The sequence below is a fragment of the Cyrtonyx montezumae genome, unplaced genomic scaffold (assembly GCF_038088225.1).
Source record: "Cyrtonyx montezumae isolate F1298 unplaced genomic scaffold, pur_monq_1.0 scaffold_3, whole genome shotgun sequence".
NCBI classification, from domain to species: Eukaryota; Metazoa; Chordata; class Aves; order Galliformes; family Odontophoridae; genus Cyrtonyx; species Cyrtonyx montezumae.
Window position 1 is genome coordinate 103,846,439 of NW_027072034.1, and position 21,164 is coordinate 103,867,602.

At 35.7% G+C, this 21,164-nt stretch overlaps 1 protein-coding gene across 1 annotated transcript in view; it reads right to left on the minus strand.

The window, feature by feature from the left end:
• Positions 1 to 1,981: 1,981 nt before the first annotated feature.
• Positions 1,982 to 21,164, minus strand: part of SYT10 (synaptotagmin 10) — a 34,327-nt gene continuing 15,144 nt past the window's right edge. Inside the window, exons 3-7 of the mRNA XM_065742655.1 lie at positions 17,915 to 18,479; positions 6,691 to 6,811; positions 4,937 to 5,108; positions 3,430 to 3,559; positions 1,982 to 2,330 (exon numbers count right to left, since the gene is read on the minus strand). Coding sequence (XP_065598727.1) covers positions 2,259 to 2,330; positions 3,430 to 3,559; positions 4,937 to 5,108; positions 6,691 to 6,811; positions 17,915 to 18,479 — 1,060 coding nt within the window. The 3' untranslated portion in view covers positions 1,982 to 2,258. The remainder of the gene's footprint in view (positions 2,331 to 3,429; positions 3,560 to 4,936; positions 5,109 to 6,690; positions 6,812 to 17,914; positions 18,480 to 21,164) is intronic.

Below are 21,164 nucleotides of genomic sequence, written 5' to 3' on the forward strand. Positions count from 1 at the left end.
CATTACAAAAAATATTTTCTAGGCCACAAAGGCCACAGCTGATATAATTTGTATTAAGATAAATGTATACACAAAATAGTTTTTCAGTCTCCGTGTACATAGCTATGTATCTATATCAGCATCACAAAACCACTGAGAAAATGATCTAGGCCACAGATCTTGTATTTTAAATATTAGACACCTAGAGAAAATAGAGAAATGAAATTCTGCAAGGTAGCTTTACATTTATGGTGATGAAAATAGAATCTTGAACAGGAAAGATGAGTATTCAGAATTATCAGCCCTCTCTGGGAAATGCATTTCTCTTGAGAGACCACGGAAAGCAACTTTGAACAGACATGGATAAACTTCAGTTGAAGCCATTATCATTAATGTTTTTAATAATAAATATGGAATACCTGAAAGCTCTATTTTTCTATTTGGCTTGCTTTCTTCATGTGTATGAAATAGTTTTTAATTACTCCTTTTTGTTACCTTCAAAAATCCCTAGAATGTTAAGGACAGCCTTCAAAATCTCAGGTACAACCATTCAGTCTTTTCTATGCTCTTCATGACAAACAAACAAACAAATAAATAAATCAGCTCACTGAGGTAATCTGTAATGTTAAAAAAAAAGAAAATAAAATCTACAAAATAACATTCAGTTCTCCTCCAGTTTTTAAATCAGCTCACTTCAACAGATGATTTTGTTTTGTAATTGCTCACTGTGTATTTTCTAATGAACAAATTTTCTTGTTTATAAAATTCTTACATTTCAATTTCTTTTTCCATAAATTGATACAAAAAACATTGCAAATTCATTTTGGATATTTGATCTCAGATATCAAGTGAGGGACCAGAAACATGAGCTACATACTCAGTTAAAAGTACAAATCTAACACTATCATAGTAAATCAAGAAAGAAACAAAAAAATGTTTTTTTTTTTTTTTGTAACCACAGCTTTTGTTCATGTTTTTGAATGTTTAAAATTCATAAAATAGATTGTTGCATCAGAGTATTTTCACACCTACAGTTTGGCCTGAATAAAGACTGAAAATGGGATGCAAGATGCCCACAGCAAACAGGCTCTACTGAAAGTGCTATACACATCAGCTTGGGAGCTACGGAAACCTCCACAAAACTTGTCATAAAAATATTTGCTGTCCACAATGACACATCCATATCTGTTGTTCAATGTCATGCAGAGCTAGTGGATGACTGAAGTAAAACTGCTACCAAATATAGCTGTTATCCTGGAAGGCAGTTATGCCAGCCAGTTTAATGAGCTCCTGTAGGTGCAGCAGGCATCCTCATTGCTGGAATATTATAACTGCATAGATCCAGTGACAGGACCTCTACCATAAAGGCTGAAGTAAAATCCAGTGAAGCCTGTAGGATCCTACTCAATTGATGTGGCTTCAGAGGTCTTTAGATCAGTCCCTCCACCCTGCCCAAGGAAATAACTAACATTTCAGTCAAAATGTGGCAATAATTACTATTGTTGTTGTTTTCATTCTTTCTTTTTCTCTCCTTCTTTGCTTTTTCTTTTCTTTGCTTTTTCTTTTCTTTGCTTTTTCTTTTCTTTGCTTTTTCTTTGCTTTTTCTTTTCTTTTCTTTTCTTTTCTTTTCTTTTCTTTTCTTTTCTTTTCTTTTCTTTTCTTTTCTTTTCTTTTCTTTTCTTTTCTTTTCTTTTCTTTTCTTTTCTTTTCTTTTCTTTTCTTTTCTTTTCTTTTCTTTTCTTTTCTTTTCTTTTCTTTTCTTTCTTTTCTTTTCCTTCTTTCTCTTCTTTTATTTTTACTTTTCTATTTCTCTCTTCCTTTCTTCCTTTTTCATACATTTTTCAGCTTGAAGTCTTATCTTGAGAAGTCACACAGAATTTAGTGCAATTTAGACAAGATTTACTACAAGAGCCATATACGACTGTTTGCTCTTTCACAAAAGAATTGAGCATTACAATCTGCAGTGGTTTTGAATTGCTTTAGGGACTGTTCTTTTTGATTTCTTTGTCTATTCAAAGATAGTGAATATGATACTGGATATATACCAGAGAGAAAACAGATGAGTGAATTTTTATGAGAAAGGATTCTATTTGGCTCAAGTTATCTTCTTTCATAAGGTAAGAAGAAATTATAAACTGTAATATAAGACTTAAATAGGAAAAATGTATTTTAATACAAAAATAGGGATACAGTTCACCTGTGGAAGCCAAACCTGTTTATGTAGATGTGAGCTACGTGGGAGCATTGGACACTGAACATAATGAATCCACTCCTGTTCCCTAGGGTGTAAGTGGTGGTTTTGGTGATGAACAAGATCCTTGGCTATCAAAACTGGTTGCTCGGCCAGGTAACTGCAAGAAAAACATTGATTTTACAAATGTCATTAATCTTGCCATGACTAATACTCATTTCAGAGGATGAAGGAATCCCTCAAAGAAGAATATGAGTCACAACCAGACCCCTTCTGGGTCTAAGTCTTCATCAGAACTAATAATGGAAAGAAAACTCCTGGAGACCTAAACATTCCTCTGACTTTCACGGAATTGGGTTTATTTTACCACCCAGGGCTTCTATTCCCTTTGCCAAGCCTACATAATTCAGAGAAAGACAAGAATATCGCAAAAGAGGCTTCAGTTTTGCATTGACTCAGTTTCCCTATCCTCATACTCTTCAGGTATTCTACTGAAGCCTTGATTTTTTTCTATCACTGGAGATGCTGCACAGCAATGCAGTACACAGTGGGGAAACCAAATGTCTTGTGCTGCCTCAAACAGCAAATCATTTTTCTATAGAGGCTAATGTGGAGGAGATCTTGATGATGCATCCTCTGTCCTAAGACAAGAGCTGGTTCTTGTCGAGTCTTCATTATGAATCGTTTCAAACTCAAAGCTAATTAGCATTTTGTATATGGAAAACAAGTAAGATATGGCCACACAATGCTGAAGATGGAGTCTAAGTGTGAGGAGTTGTAGATACAATCACCAATTCACGTGAATAAACTTCGAGTGAAAGTAAATCTAGAGGTAGTTGCTGTCTTTTTTTTCCCCCTCAAATTAGCATAATTAGCCAGTTTCAGATTAATTTTTAGCAGCATAACTGATGTAATGCTGAAGATTTTTGAATAGGAAAAAATTGCTTTTGAACTGCCTACAAATGACCTCTTAAAAATGGATGTAAGATCAAAACCTCTGGAATTTAAAAAATTTTAATGTTGCAGTGCTGTAACATGTGGTATCCTCACGAAAATATTTGAAATGTCAGCTATAAATAAAAATAAACCTAAGCAACTAGAATTAGATCGTGCTAAGGATATTGCAACATTTTGATAAATGGGCAGTGGCAACCATGATGCACTGATTTTCATGATTCTTAGAAGCACATAAATGTGAGAGAATGAATAATCCCAATCATTCAATACACTGAGGAGGAGAAAATTGTGCTACTTCTTACCTCTACCAATGGATGCCAGTGAGTTATTGGTTTCCGAGGGTAAGCCAGCATTTCATTCCAGTGATCTCTTCCAAGCCCTTCAGCATCAATTCCTGTCCGACATACTCCAATGACCTCATTGTGCCCTACTCTGAGAATTGTAAAGAAAGAGAATTATTTTTAATGTAGTTTGATTAACATTTGATATATAATTGTTTACTAGTTTCATGCAATACAGAATATATGTACAAGATTTTCCTAAAATTTATGACAGATATTAGTGGAAATATAGTAACAAGAAACTCTGTAATACCATCCAAAACTTCCAGTCTCTCCCAGACTGCTTCTAAAAGCTATAAAAATAGCAACGAAAATTTAAACTTTGCCACTAAAATGTTAGCACCCAAAAGATTCAAGGAAAGCACGCTTAAATTTTGTTGTAAAGGAGGGTGATGGAAGATACCAGGGAATAAATTCCTGCTCCAAATGTTTCAGACATAATTGACAGTATATTTCCTAGCTCTAATTGTTCTCATTGGAACTTCTGCTAAAAATGGAAAAGGCAAGGTGTTACAGCAATAAGGGGTTTACCATAGTATTTCAGAATTCCTAGCAGTGTCATTGACTTGTTGAAGGAATCCAGAAAGTATTTCTCTTACCTTCCCTACAGGTACCTGAGAATAATATCTTCTACCTTCCTCTTAGTTAACATTTTGAAAGGAGCAGAGGAAGAGGACTGGATGTATGCAAGTTGCTCTACATTTCTCCCCCTAATGGCGTTGCAGTGTCCCTTTCACATTTGAACAAGACATAACAGAATTTGTAGAAGCAAAATGAAATATGATGGTGAGGAAAGATAATCTGACATTTGTATAAGTAAACTGGACTTTGACTGTTTATTTGCTTTGCAATATCAAGAGCTCATTACTAACAGCCCTTGAAAGAAGAAGACTTGGATCAGACACAATACTGTCAGACACTGCCTAATTTACCTTGCAGTATTTAAAGTACTCTGAGCAGGAGTATTTTCAATTCTCAGTGAAGATACAGATCAGCTGAGGCTAAGATGTGTAATCAGTGAGGGATGAACTGAAGGATTCATCCAAATAATTAACAATGATTTAATTAAATGAGGCAGTTAGGCATCTAATTCTTTCTTAGGCATGAAAGTTTCAATTGATTTCAAATACCTGAAATTTAAGTAGGAACTGGAGACAAAAGTGTCTTTAAACCAAGAGGCACAACTGACGAACTTTTACATACTACAACCACTAGATGGGGACAGAAATGCATGCCACTGCTAGTGGCAGATAAGGAGATTTAGCCAAGCTTCTTCCTTGCCAAAGATAAAATGGACCAAGCTCTAAAAGTTGAGGAAGCCTCAAACCTACTCAGGAAAAGGCCCGAAGACTTCATCTTTTCTGGCACTGAGCCTACTTGAAAGCTCAGGGAGGTAGAAATCAGTTGCTTGCAATGACTAGATAATGTCAAACTGAAGATTAATATTTCGAGAGAAAATAGTGCTTACCGATCATAATCCATCACTGCAATGGAGAGGCTGACCTGGTCCACATTCTCTGGAGGGATATCAAAGATGATGGCCTCGTTATAAACTGGATTGAGTGTATTCTTCTTTGTGGTTGTTTTCCGCTTTTTCAGTCTTCGTCCCTCACACATCAGTGACACTTTGACATATGGATCTAAGTAACAGACAATAAGCAGTGTGTACTTGGACTCCAAGTCTCTCAAACTTGTAGAAAAAATACAGTATTTCTGTAGGTATGCCACATTAATGCAATATAAAATTCAGCTTCTTTAGTGACTTTGGGAATCCATGTTTTCTATATGGTAACAATGCAATTGAAAGGTATAAAATTTCTGAATGGATGTACCAAACCCCAGACCAAAGATAGTAGGTATGAGGGCTGCCCCAAAAGTAATGCCTCCTATTTTATTATGTTGGCCCATGATTTTAGAGATAGATGATGGTGGTCTGGCAGTAGAGGATGAACCTTTCTGACAATATCCTGCTACATTTTGTTGCTGTGTGACAGATAGCAGCAGAGGGGAAGGCTCACAAAATGGCATCTGACATGGAAGTATATATGAAACAATAGTGAATTCCTTGCAGAAAATATCACACTCATCAAAATACATCAACATTTGCCATACATTTATGAAGACCAAACAAGTGGATATGAAAACAGCAAGGTTCATAGGTTCATAGGTTCATAAGGTTGGAAAGGACCTACAAGATCATCTAGTCCAACCATCCTCCTATCACTATCCCTACCCAACTACTAAATCAAATCCCTTAGCACCTCATCTAAACGCTTCTTGAACAGCGCTAGGGATGGTGCCTCAACCACCTCCCTAGGCAGGCCATTCCAGTGCCTGACCACTCTTTCAGAGAAAAAATGTTTCCTCAGGTCTAATCTAAATCTTCCCCGGCACAACTTGTGGCCATTCCCTCTCATCCTGTCATTATTTATCAGGGAGAAGAGGCCCACCCCCTTCTCACCACAACCTCCCTTCAGGAAGTGGTAGAGTGCAATAAGGTCTCCTCTGAGCCTCCTCTTCTCCAGACTGAACAATCCCAGCTCCCTCAGCCGCTCCTCATAAGACTTGTGCTCCAGACCCCTCACCAGTTTTGTTGCCCTTCTCTGAACACGCTCCAGGGCCTCAATGTCCTTCTTGTAGTGAGGGGCCCAAAACTGAACACAGTACTCGAGGTGCGGCCGTACCAGAGCTGAGTACAGGGGGATGATCACCTCCCTGCTCCTGCTGGCTACACTATTTCTAATACAGGCCAGGATGCCGTTGGCCTTCTTAGCCACCTGGGCACACTGCTGGCTCATGTTAAGCCGAGCATCAACCAACACCCTAGTGTTTCAGCAATGATGCCAACACAGCAGCTATAAAATTGTGGATCACTTATGATGGTGCAGATATTTATGATGTGAGTGTGGCATGGAGACTCTTTCATAGCTGACAAAAATGCATAGCTAATGATAGAGACTCTATTGAAAAATAGCATTTTGTAGCTGAGAATTTGCTCTATCAAATAGTGTTATTCTGGTCTTTGTAGCTGTTGTAGTTTATATGTAAATGAATAGGAGGCAGTATTTTCAGAGTGACATACATAGCTCTGCATAGGTCCTATACCTATGCTTATGCTTATTCCATTCAGAACCATGCTAAACATGCTCTAAAAGAAGAGGTTGCTTTTTGTCTCCTTTCTGAAGAAGCTTGCTATGATATTTAAAAAAGAAGCAGATTCACCTGATGCACCAGTTATATCCATTGCTTTGAGATTTCTGCATTTGATGACTGTTAATGTCATTCTCCCAGCAGTAGGCAAATAACAAAGGGAAAACATGATCTCACCCAAATCTATGCTTTCCTGAAAAAGAAAAGCAATTATTAGAAATTCAGTCACACTGACAACAATTCACTTCATACCATGCAGAATATTAGAAATATTTTTAATCTACAGAGAGACATCTTTTGCAGCCTCAGATATGTCCAAAGATGCTAGAACAAGAATATTTGGAAATTATTTCTATGACATACAGAGAAAGTACAAATAGGCTAATATTTTAATGACAGGATCTAGAGTTACCAAAGGTAGAATTTAAATCAAAAGCACAAACATTTTTATCTGGAAGCATTTGTGTTGAATTCACAATGAGAAAAGATGATGATTGTAGAATGCCATGCTCTTCTCTTGGAAGAACTCAGATTGCATTATCCCCAGTATAAATAAATCAAGTGGGATATTTATTTCACACACATTTCCTTGCATTTTAACCGCTGAAATGAATGCAGCAGTTTTATTCATGCACATATGTATGCTTCTGAAAGGTTCAACCTGTCTGAGGGCTTCAAAAAGATAAATGTGCTTCTAAACATTACTAGCCTTATTGATCTTACCCTGTTTAATGGGTTGTTTTGTTCTAGAAGAAAAGCAAAGGAAAAGAGTAGCACTTCATACTTTCCTGCCTCAAGGACAACTTCTAGGAGGATGTTATACTAGGGAACATAGATAAGGTCTGAAAGGATCTTGATCATACTCATGGAGGAATAGTTTCTATGTTGTGACAATTTGCTGCAAATTAAAAAAAAAAAAAAAAAAGAAGCTATATAGTTCAGGCACCACATCTGCCAAATGCGATCTAAGGAAGAGTCCTTCCCATAATTCTTTTTTTTCTTCCTTAATTATACACAAGAATATATAATTTCCTAATATGACACAAGTTTACCTTTCGAGATATTAGTTATACTCTGAATTATTCCTGTTCTTTTAAGATAGTAAATAACTTCCTACTCCTTTTCCTCAAAAAACACAAGCAAAACAAACCCTACAATAATGCATTATGAACAAGTCAGGATATTTAAATAATAGCTTGTAAGGATCTTGTAAGGCGGTCAGCTCTGTAAGGCAGCAATTCTCAAGCATGCTCATATGACCTCGAAGACTTATTTTTAACTTTACTAAAATTCTTATTTTTAATGTCACATCTTCAGTATTTTATCTGTCAGAACTGCAACTACTCTGAGTTTATGAATTTGAGTTCAGCTGGATTTATGATGCAGCTGATCTAGCATGAGAAGGTGAGCATGATATATTTTTAAATGATGCATGCTAAAATAATTACTGCTGAGTAGATGACAAAAATATTGCTCATAGTTATGAGTCAAAATGAGGATTCTTTGCATTTCTACTTACTTGAAGTCATACTAGCTTCCTTTGGTTTAGTGCTTTAACCTGAAATAGATACTCCAATCTTTCTTGAATAAAGATGGATTTAATCACATGCATTGTTAGTTTTTATTCTTTTTTTTTTTCTGTATTATGAACTCCAGATAGAAAAATGTAGTTTTAAAATAGTTTTAAACTCCCTGTTGCACTGCAAATAAAAGATTGACAAGTAGGTTGGTCAGTTCGCAAGTTCAGTTGATTTACTGTAATTCTGTTCTGAGTATTAAGAACAATGTGCATGTGAACGTTTTCTGTGGGTTAATTTCATACTTGTCAGGATTTTTCAGGATTTCAAAATGATTTAGCTCATCCAGTCTACATCATAGACATTCTGTACCCACTTCTGCCCAGCTCCTTACTTCTTTCACACAAACTGCACAACTTTGTACCACAGAATACACACAGAGAAAGTGAGCAGATTCACTTTTTTAGTTCAGAAAAGATAAAATTTCAACAAATTAAGTGTAATCCTTTTCAATTACTTATTAAAGCAACAGTTGTCCTCTGTAACACTTCACGGGTTTGTCAAATATGGAATTTGTGTTTTAAACACAGCCTCTGTTACTACCATTGCTTTCTGAATTCAGACTGATCACTGGTCCTCATATACATTCATGAAAGACATCTCACCCTTTTCTTTGAAAAGAAAATGTACTTCCCCCCCTTCCAACCCTTCAAAGTGTGAAGTCTGAGTTGAGGGAGGTGGTGAGGATGGGTTGGGTCATGGAGCACAGTGTACAGATCATGAAAAAGACTAAGATGGCATAAATTCTTCCTCCAGAGAGTTGAATTGTGTAGGTGAATAGTGAGAAAGCCATTTTTTGCAAGGTGGGAGAATGAATTTGAATCTTCTATTATTACATTCTGAAGATAAATTATATACACTCAGAAGTTTGAGTGAGCTCAAATGATAAACAATTCAGACAGGGCTATTTGCCATGACTTAAATGCTTTCAAAAAAAAGCACTGCTCAAAATACTTGCAAAGCTCCATGTGGTAGTTACTCTACCTTACTTTATGGAAGACTTATGAAAAACATAAGTGCTTAACAAAATGGCAACAATTTTATACTAATGTTTAGTCCTTTTTCTTTCCTTTTTAAACCCTGTGTACTGAAATCATATTGGAAAAGAACTCGTAAAATGCCCTGTAATCAAGGCCAGTGTTTTTGACCATGAAATGAAAAAGCAACATGCCTAATGCAAAATAATGCCTGGACAATAAGAGAGAGTGGGGCTGTCATCCCACACAGCAGGCCATCCAAAGGGGTGAAGTGAAGTCACCAGAGCTCTGTAATCTGCGACACTCTTCAATTTGAAGTAATAAGGGATGGGTTTATGATTGAGAAAATCTCTCTATAATTCTACAGTCCCCTGACACCTGTGATCCACATCTGGAGAAAAAGTGTCACATCACCATGAAATATCTGATTTTTGCATAGCAGAGCAAGTCATGCTATTCTATGTTCTATGGAAGTAGGTAAATTCTGCAGCAGGCTAGAATACATACTATTTCAGATAAACCACCTCATCTGTGTCAAAGACATTTATGAGTATCTCTTCATAGGATCAAAAAGCTAGGAATAAAATTAATAGCTACACTGCACTGATCTGTAGACACCATTTAATTCTCCTCCTAGTGAAGATAACCTGCTGTGATACATTACTACCAATGGTTAGGAGTTCCCAAGATCCTCTGAGGTCAAATACAAATCCTTTCAGAATTCTTTGAAATGACTCTGATGCTTGTTCTGCTTTTAATTTAATTTGATACTAGTTGAAGCACTTGTTGATTTTTGTTCTGTTTTGTTTTGTTTCGGTGGTGTCTTTTTTGATTAGTAAGGAATTGAAAATCCTAACATTTTTACTAAGTTTCTGTTCGAATATCTCTTAAGATTGGTAGTCTTTCTTCATACTCAGGTGCATTCATATGGTTATATGCTATGATTGTAACTGTAAGATTTATGTGAAGACCTCTAGAAATCATAAGGCAACTAAAGACTAAGACATTAAAAGAAATACAACTAAAATATATGTTCTTCAGTTTCACACAGGGTGAAGTCCAAGAATCACGAACTTCTACATTTTCTTTTGAAGGATTAAGGTTAAAATTATGTGTAAATAAAAGACAGTATCAGAAACTGGGAATCACGTGAAATGGCTGGGATATCATCCGATTTATTTTGTTTTTCATAACTTGTGTGCTAAAGGGTCATGAATTTGGAGATGAATACACAAGTTCAGACATAGATAATGAATAAAGTAAGGCTCAAAATATAAACTTTTTCTGAAAGCCTTTGTCTATCATGCTGATTATCATGAGTAAAATTTTTAAACACCTTGGGTACTTAAGTATCATTTCTTGTAATTTAGATTTAAAAATAGGATTTAAATTACTTCAGAATCCCAGTGCTCTAGAAAATTTGTATTTCCCTCACTCTATAATACTCTAGGTAATTAAGTTCACACAACTCGTTTGACAAGAACCCTTTCGTATGAGCAAATCTATAGAAGCCAAGGCACAGACAAGCCAGTAACTACATCTGCACTGCAATCCACTTCAAAAAAACATGACTCAGAGGACACAAGCCTGGAACCAGCAGCAACCTCTCATGCAAACCTGAACTATCCTTCAGATTGCTTTACATGTACTACATATTCTCCTATAACTTCTGTTATAGCAGTACCTAGGTAACCCTCCTGACATTTTCTTTCTTTCCTTGGCCTATTTTGATTTTTTTCTTCTTAAATTAAATGCAGATTTTAATTAACGAAAAGCTTTACAAATGCTTGTAATCATTATTCCCCCATCAAATTCCAATAAGAGGTATCCAAAAATCAAAGAATAAAAACTACCAGCATCAAGCACAGCTGTACTAATACAAAACAACAACAACAACAACATGTATTGGTACTGATTTTTTTTTTCTTTCTTTCTTTTTTTTAATTTATTTCCCTTTTGTGTATGCATGCCGTTGTAGAGAACTAAGGAACTGGAACGATGGTAAGCACCACATCAGTTTCAGTTATTTTTATGACTCCCAATCTACCAAACTATCCAATCCATTTTCTGTTTCAGTGATGCTATAACAAAATAAAACAAGGGAAACAGACTTTAAATGTTTATATTTTTTTGAATACCATAGTTGTCATCCTACAAAAGCAACCACCCCTGAATGGATATGCTAACCAGTTTCCAAGTATCAGTAAACATTCATTGTTCTATGCCTGTTGGGGATATCAGTCCAGAGGTTGGCAGAGTTGGACAAAAAATAATCCTTATTCTATTACTTTGTCATCAGACCCACTGAGAGCAGCAGTCTCATCTTCACACTTGGCTCTGTGGAAGCATTTCTACAGAAACATTCTCTAGTTATGCCATAGACAGAGTACAGCTCTACAAGGAGAAGTTTGAAACTTTGCAGAGGAGCACCAATTAGTCCAAACAAGTTTTTAGAATTGTTGTTGCTGAAAAACGTTCTGCTGTTTCTCGTTCTGATTAATTTGTCCAGTCATGACATTAATTTTAATCAGAGATAACATTTAGCTAAGAATACCTACAAATCCAGTGAGAAAGTTAGTAAGAGATAATATGTTCAGGGTAGTTTCTTTTCACATATTACCACCAATAATCCTAAACAAAATGGGAAAAATTAGTTACCAATTATGTTGTCAGTAAGAGAATTTACATAGTGTCCTGTCAATATGTGAAATAAAGTGTCGTTTTTGCAATAATTTTGTAATAATAATTGATCATAAATGTATTCTAGCCATTTGTTTAGCTGGTGCTTGCTTCTTGTCTTTCCCTTTCTTTTTCATGTTTTGCAATTCAAATAACATCTTAACAGCAACTCAATATAGATTTTTACATTGAACAATGTAAATTTTACTGGAACTCAAAATTGCATATACTTGTATTGTTACTAGTGTGTCATTTATTTCTGTTGTTAAACAGTGATTTGCATAGTAAATACTGCTCTAGAAATTGAATTTCTTATAAACCATTCATGTTAATTTCATTGTCATAATCTACAGTAATTAATAATTATAATTTTTAATCTCTGTTACTATTGAGAGTTACTTTCCTAACAATTATAATTTAGATGGTGTTTTAATGATAGAGATGGTTACAAGAGAAAATTCCTAGATTGGAATTTATTTTACAGTTAATTCCTAAATAAATGCATATTTTTTCTTTCTATTTTCCTGCAGTGTGTTGAGTGAGTGCCTATGCTAAGTAAAAATCATTCTCTAGATGTCACAGAAATTATTCAGACATTTACATTTCTGAATTCATAGCTGTTCAGTCATATTAAAAACTATCTTTCTGTACAGTATACAATAATAATAAAAATAAAGCAGTGGCAGAATTAGACCTTTGGACTTTTGCATACTGTTTTGTCATCTATGCATTTTGAATTTGATACTATTTATGCTAGCACAGACATTGTCAAAAGTAGTACAAAGCTTGAATAAAACAGCTAATTCTACCATCTCTCAAAGGAAATTCACTTTGGAAACCTTGTCCCCACAGCTAATATTTACGTCCTTCTCCTGTTATTCTTTGCATATATTCAGCTCTTTTTCTTCTTCCCAGCACCACTTATTGACTGAGTGATTCTCCTGGGAAATGAATCAATGAGATCTGTGTTTGTTCTTGACTCTGAGGAAGATGGTATGGAGACTCTGGGGCCTGCTGCTCCATAATGACTCTGTCTTCTTCTTGAGGAGGCCTAATGCTTGTTTTAGCCCGATGTCCTGGGTTAAGAGTAGCTGCTGATTGTGATTCTGATTGCAGAAGGAGGACTCCCTGAGACAGCAGGCCAGCTCCAGCTGGCTGAATACTCTCAACAGGAGACCAGGAAGCTCCTGGGTGCTGGTTTCGTCAAGCCCTCTCTACATAACCATCTTCTCTGTACTCCAAGGGGGTAGTTTCATCTTGCCCACTGGCAAGGGAGCTCATTCATGCTTCAGAACAACTGGGAACAGAGACACTTAGGTGACCTAAATGTGGAGTCTACTGGCATGTGAATGGAACAGTAACAAAGTGGCTTCAGATATATTCATATGAAGCAGCAGTGAATTGATTACAAAGAGAATATTGGCAGCAAGAAATTCAGAGGCCACTTAAGGTCCAGCTACCACTTGGGTACAGAAATATTAATTTCCTCAGAGGAAACCACCCTCTTCATTCATCTAATATTTCTTACATTTAAGGTAGATCATAAGTAGCAGTTAGCTTTTAGCAAGACAGAATATTCAAATCATTTGTTGTTTCAAACAAAAACAAATATTCAACAATTGAAATTTTTGCTGGTTTCAGCAGCTAGAAAGAAACACATTCTTTCTTAATTGTCTTTTCTGGCTATGAACTGTCCTGAAAGACATCCCAAACCTAAATAAACAACCTAAGTACTTTTCCTGTTAAGACTGACCCAGAGAGTTCTCTCATTCACCAAGCAGCAGGTGATCATATGGATCATTATCAGAAATTACAAGTGCCAGCTACTCTTGGCTATAAAGGCACTGTTACCATTATAGAAATAATAAATGGTTCTGTGCTTTCAAGCCTTTACTCTCTCACACGTGTTTAACATTATTTCATAGCTTTTATGGACATTTCCTGAAATCGTAGTGTGAACCCATTCTGATGAGAATAGCTAATTGTAGGGCGTAGTCCCCTACACTGCCAGTAATAAAATATATCCTGATAATTCTGCTCTTTGAATGCCAAGAAGTAGGATAATCCAAATAATGTGGCCTCAAAGTATGACTACATAAGATAAATTGTTATTAGCTCTGTACCACTATTGCATTACTCAGTCCAGTGTGCTATTTTTACCTACTTATGAAATAGTAAACTACAGGGAAAACTAAGGAAAATTGCAATAGCTCAGGGTGAACTGCAGGGATGAGCTTCAATTGTGACTGATTTACTTTCCGACAATATTTTAAGCAATGACATTAGAGGCAGATATTTCCAAAGCAGTCTATCAATTTTCAAATAAGAATCAGAAATTGATGAACTTCCACATCCAGAACACATTAGATCATTTCAAGAAGTGTTCTTTTTGCTTAAATGATTTTATGATACTGAGTACTGGCACTTAAATACTTACTAGCAATTCAAAAAAATGGGTTTTATTTCTTTGTTGTTTAAAAAAAAATACTGCATATATATTGGGAATAACAAACTTCAAAAATACATGCAAAGCTTGCAAGAACTTCACAAAAATAGAAGATAGACATGTTGACTGTTCATTTGATATTGTTTACCTTGGATGCTATGAAATAATTTCCTAAAGTGTATTAAGAATTACAGTACACCAGTATACTGCACAACCTTTGCAGGTGGTCCAAAGCTGCCTCTAGTTTGTCTTCAAATTTAATTTAATCAATCAAACAAACAAAGTAAACAATGGATTATTTATTGAAAATTCAGCCACCCATGTTGAAGCAAAACTGGGGAGTAATAATATCATCTAGGATTTTTCTTTTCTACAGTCAATTTTACACCAAATTTATCTTGGTAATTTAACATTAAAAAAATGAAATGCTTTAGCACTTACAACAGATACATGCTACATATTATACAATAGCTGCAGGTTTCCAACAGAACACATAACAGAGAAACAATGATATGAATGAAAAATTAAAAGAACAAAATACAAAATACAAATACAAAAGATGAATAAATATCAGTGGTTGAAAACTATAAGAATAAAAGTGAGTATGCGAGGGACCAATCCTGCACTTCATAAAGTGCACTATTGTAAAGACTACTGCAAGGGAAAAAAAAAATGGATTCAAACTGTGTTTTACCACAGTCATTGGTTTTAAGGCCAAAAGGATTCAGTGAATCCACTCAGACTCACCTTCCCCATGCTGTGTGTTTCCTTTACCAAAAAAAAATTCCTTATGGATGTGTAAGCAAAGCCTCTAAAGATGTCTGCCTGACAGCCTTTACACAGTGGTGAATTTCCTGATCTGCTGTAGTAACTTCCTCCATGGAAAAATTTTGTAGTTCATTACTTTGGCAATTCTTTTTAGTGGATCTCTTCAACTCCTAGATAGTATCGTAAAAACAAGTTTTTTCCACAAAGACAATAGGAATGTTTTTTAATTTCATTATATCTTAAAAAGAAAATTCTGGACCATTCAAGAGATGAAAACTAAAAGCTGAAGAGAGACCGCTTCTGCTGCACTTTTTAAGCTTTGGACCAATTATTTGATCCATTGCTTCTACCATTTCCTACTACTTATCATTTAGCAACAGTATGAGCAAACCATTGGTGCAGAAAGCATGTCTGAACAGTAAATCTGGAAACCTCATACAACATACAACGAAACAAAGCAAAGGGAGGAAGGAAAAAATACGAGAGAAATATATTTGCATATGGGTGTCACAATTCCTTCTTAAAGTGCAAGGACGTTCCTGTTGAGAACTCCAATTTTATTTATTTATTTTAACTGCAAGTTCTTTTTGAACATCAAACTATGCCTACCTTGGATATAGTTATTTTTTTAATAATTAAAATACTATCCAGATTACGTTTTTCAAGGCTTGATCCAAGTTTCACTGACTCTAGCAAACGTTAATTATTTAATTGCTAGTTAGTGACTTTGGTAAACTTTAGATCTGGTACATAGCACTGTAATTCCCCACTAATATCTTACGCACTGTTTGTTGCTGTGCAGGATTGGCTCCCTCATCTTACAGTTTCTGAAATGTCAGAATTAGCAACCTTTATTACTAACCAAATTTTAATCCACATGAAACAGCTGAAGTAAAACACAAGGCAACACATTGCACATACAGTAACAGGACACCTTATTGGAGGGCTCTGTTTTGACAGAAAAAAAACCAACAAAACAACACAACTATTACACCAGTTCATTACATAATTTGCTGAGAATTAGGTAAAGCTTGTGAAAGTGGATAGAGTCACTGAATACTAGAAAATATTTAATTTTTTGTGTGTGTTTATTGTTAATGATTTAGGTGGAGAAAACTTATTCATGCATGTGGAATGCCATAAGCTACAGTGGCAGAAAGGTTGAAATCCAGATGCTAGATACTTTCTCTTGAACTTCATACAGAGTAAAATGAGTAGAACAAACTAAGCACTGATATCTGCATGTAGTAACCCTTAGTGAAGAAGCAACTTTGATTAGAATACAGTGCCAAGATCAGCAAACCTTCTCATCCAGATGTATATTAGTATCTTCCTCCACAAGCACTATCTGGTATGCCTTTTCAATCTGCCTAAAATGATGGGACAGTCCAGGGATTCTAATTTACTGAAAGTAAATCTAGTTATCAGCAAAAGACACACATGCCTGTTGCAATGAACCAGTAAGCATTTAAATGATTACTATGGTATAAAAGATAATGCCAACATTAGAAGTAATCTATATATAAATATAAATGAATATATACGTATATATATATAAATATAAAAATGTTCCTAGTGTATTGTTCCAAGGACTTAAACACAGATTTATCTTAAAGCTTGACAACATAGCTCTTAAATTGAAATCTGATTTTGATAGACCAAAGCATACCTAGATGTGGTTTTCTGGAGCTGTGCCAGTCTGTTCAGAGCAGTTTGGTAAACCCCACAGTTAAAATAAATTATTATTTTCCTGAATTCACAACTGAAAACTGTCTGCTGCCTGGTGCTTCTCCTGTCTCAGGAAATATGACCCTCATGCTCAAACTAGTGAGCAAATCCAAGTCCCTCTTGTCCTCTTAGTCACGCAGACCTAGATTCCACTTCCAGCAGTTATGCACAGCATGAAAATATTTGGGAAAAGCAATATGGGAAATCTCTGGTTCTACTGAAGGAATGATGTGAAGATTCTGTCCCTGATACAATGTCTAGTATTTCTTAAAAACAGAGATGACAGATTGTTCTGGTTATCTTCACAAAGCAGGGGGTAGGAAAATTTCTATAAAAATACCATTTTAGTTAAAAATAGTAACCAATTCACCAAAACAATCAAACCATCAAAAAACAGTGTTTCACCATTTCTCTCAAATTCTAACCAGGGAAGATGAGCATGGATTTTTAAGTCAGTAGTTAATGGTCAGGGATTGGTAAGTTTTCTGATGGTAGTTTCTCATTCATTCTATATGTGAATTGCACAGATCTTCTTTTCTTGCTTGCAATGATAAACAACAAATAATTTATATTTCCTAACTCTCCTTGCTTGTGTCTCTTGAGTTTTGCCAGTAACCAACAGCAACAGAGACACATCTACTAGGGGACCCTAAGCAAAGAGCAGCTAGCAAAGAACATTTTCAATTTCAAGCATTTTTAGCCTCTCTTGTCTCTCACAGGATTCACAGCCAATGAAAATCTGCTAACAGAGTAGTGTGGGCTCTGTTTCTTAATAGATAGTCACTTGGAAGGACAGGGAATTTTCCTACCAGAAAAGATGTTAATAGTTCTTGTTAAACCCTGATTTTTTGTGATGTATTGTTTAACAGATAAACCTAATTTACGCTTGCACAATGATCTATGAGAATGACCATATGTTCCCAGAAGATTTTTTCAGTAATTAAATTTTATAGCTTCCTAAGCATCTTTTTCTCTATGCTTAAAGGAAAATATTGACAAGATTTTATTTATTCATACTTATTTATTCCTTCTAGAATCTGCTGATAAGCAGGATGCTCTGCCATGAACTACAAAACAGAAATTAAAATATCACATTAATAGGTTTGGAACACATTACTTACGGTGGTAGCACAGTGGATGTCTTTCCATACATTGGCTTCCCTGGAGAGATCAGAGACTTCAAAAAGGTTATCAAGAATTACTTCCCCAATCATGTCATGTCTAGAAAATCTGTCAAAATCATAAACACTGAAATGCAATTTCCTGTTGCTGAGTTGATCATAGGCTACAGGAAACTGAAAGGTTTCATCAAAGACAGGATTTAATGTCTTTCTGTGAACTCGTGTCTGAAACTTCTTTTTCCTATCTGGAAGCAGATAAATCTTAACGTAGGGGTCGGATGTTCCTGTGAAGTCTTTAGCAGGCAGATCTAAGGCTTTGACAATTGTGACAGCCAAAAGTTCATTTTCATAATCGTACCGGAGAGTGAAATTAAGTTTCCCACATGTTTTCACATCTTCTTGTTGCCCATCAGAATCCACAGACTTCTGTTTGTAGAGTTCTGGTTTTATTCTCCCAATGCTGGTTGTCGTCTCTCCCCTTTGTAAAACTGGATCTGTCCCCATGTTAAAATCAACACTGGACACCTGCATCTGCCTTGGCAAATGCCTCCTGAAAGAATTGTGCCTGCACACATACACACACAAAATGAGCCACAGTTATCTCCAGTAAAAGACCAGGCTATTACTAAGTAGAAAATATAAGAAGATGAAATTAATATGGCTTCCATTCTTTAAAACAATTAAAAAACAACCCCAAAATGTTTTATAAGTGTTAAAACTACTTCAGGAGGAAATGATTATGCAGAATGAACTTGTCCTGAGAGATGCTCAGTGTCCTGGCAATATACGTTTCTTACCTTATTTTCAAGCTATGCAGCTGAAAATGAGTTCAGGGTCATTCACAGAATTCCAGCATTATTTGATCCTACTACATTAGGACATGAACAAAATGTAGTCACACAGAAAAAAGCATCACTTACAGCCAACAGACTTCCCATTGTTTGCAGGCACTCTTTGTCTATTTTCCAATTAAATGTTTATCATGCTTAATAATGATCACTATGAAAGGCCCAAGAAAGCCATGGAAAAGTACAGATGGGGCACAGTGTTTTGCCACCCTGCAACACTTCATGTGTACCTATTGGGTATCTAGTGCACAGAGGTACAGGTCACTTAACCTGCAATATTGTTCTGGCTGCAATACATTTCAAAGCAATGTATATACAAATATATTTTCAGCAACGTTTTCCTGTGACTTATTTTTTTCTCCTGTTATCACACTTTTTTGTGTAATGTGTTAGCAAATTGATTCATGTACTCCTACAAAAAACTGTTATGTCTAAATCCTTGCAATTCTGAACACAATGTAGTGTATCAGTACTTATTTATGAGCTTATCTTGACTTATGAACATTAATGGAACTTTCTGCCTTTCCTACTAAGAGTGAAATCAAATCTGTGGTATGTCATACAGCTTTAAAATAGTACAAAAATACTGGTCAAAAAACTTCATAGACTTAATCATCAGCAGATGCCATTATGACTACACTGTTCAGTTTATTTTTTGGACATTTTCACATTTCCTTGGTACTTCACTACCCTTACAATCTGTACTGGAAAAGCTCACTACCTCCTCCTGTGAGCATACTTAGTTGCCATTAAAAAACAATTTAATTGTCAGAATTTCCTCTGCTTTTTTGCAATCAATTGCTTATTAATACCAAATGCAGCCCTGCCTTATTGCTTGGTTTCCCTGTGGTGTTGTGTTCTGAAAACAAGAGGTGTCACAGCTGTGTGTTTCTTTCTTTAAATCAGAAATGCAAATTGTCTGTTTGAAAGCAACTAGGACTCATTTCATAGATATTATTTGTATTTTTGCTTAAGTGAAGTGGTTGCAGAAGGCACCCAGCACAAAACTACTGCAATTTAGCTGAGCAGCGATACAAGAGGGCAATCTGCAGCCATTAAATAATAGACAAGAATGTTTCCCATTTTGGTTGCTTCAGTACTGCTAGGTGTAGCATGCAGCAAAATTTTAAGAAAAGAATAGGGGAGGGAGATCTTCATAGTCCAGGTTTGATGTAGCTCCAGAAAACACAGGTGTTTTGAGTTCAAATTTAGATGAACAATAATACACACCTCTCTCATAATATACTGTACTTTTCCATATATACACATTTATTCATTCATTTATTTTCTTATAAGCACGCAAGTTCAAAGACTTCCTCTTCTCTTAAAAGTTTAAACTCCTCAAATTCATAGTATAAGATTTCCATGATGGAATGGAGTGAGGAATGGGAAGGCTCTAACTAGTTACAGAAACATAACTATGTCTTTCAAGTAGTTCCATAAATGCCCTCGAGCCTTCATCCACAGGGAATTCTGGTCTCATGGATGTGCCAAACACAAGGAAGTAACTGATCTCCACCCAGAAAATAGTAGCAGTAAACTTTGAGCATGCTGTGATTTAGGTGCTAGCTCTCTGGTATCTCTGACTCTGCTTATACCAGTAAAACATGTGAAAATGCCTGCATGTCTTTTCCAGTTCAGATGGAACTTGATACATGACAAACTCTCTTTTCCTATAATCTCTTGCATTTATGAAGACCTGAGTTAATACTTACAGGAGCAGCATGTAAAAACATGACTCTGTGATTTCTAAAGTACCAACCTCCTTTCAAACTGTCAAATGCTATGTACGTAAGATCCTCTTGTGAAGACAGTCATTGTTGCATGGTGTCACAAAGTAGAACAGGGCAGCTGTATGGCTGTGCCCCATGGGAACCAGCAGAACTTCTGTTCTAGTAAGCCAATGCCCTAATTACATAGTGCCTCGTATCTGTTCTTAGTCACAGCATTTCACCAGGATAGTTAATTGGTCTGTTAATTATTAAGATGCTTCACTGTTGTCATGGCAACATATTTATACATCCTTTGTTCAGCAATAACAAAGGAATTAATGACTGTTATAACAAAGTGCAAGGATGTCAAGCAACCAGGATAAAAAGGGTTTTAGGGAAGCTATTGATGTGTGCAAATCCAGGTACATTCACCATTACTGGTTTTTACATAGCACTCCTATAATGCACATAGCTTCCATAACTTAGAACAAATTTATTCTGAGTGACAAAGTCTGGACATAAATCTATAAAATAAAACAAGTTTACATTGGAATAATGGTAGTATGAAACTGAGTTTTAACACAGGAATACTGACATATGTAAGACAAAAGAGAAGGATAGGATGGTGATCCATGATATGACTTGAAATTTACAACATGTGGCTCTGATCTATTTTCACTAGATGATACC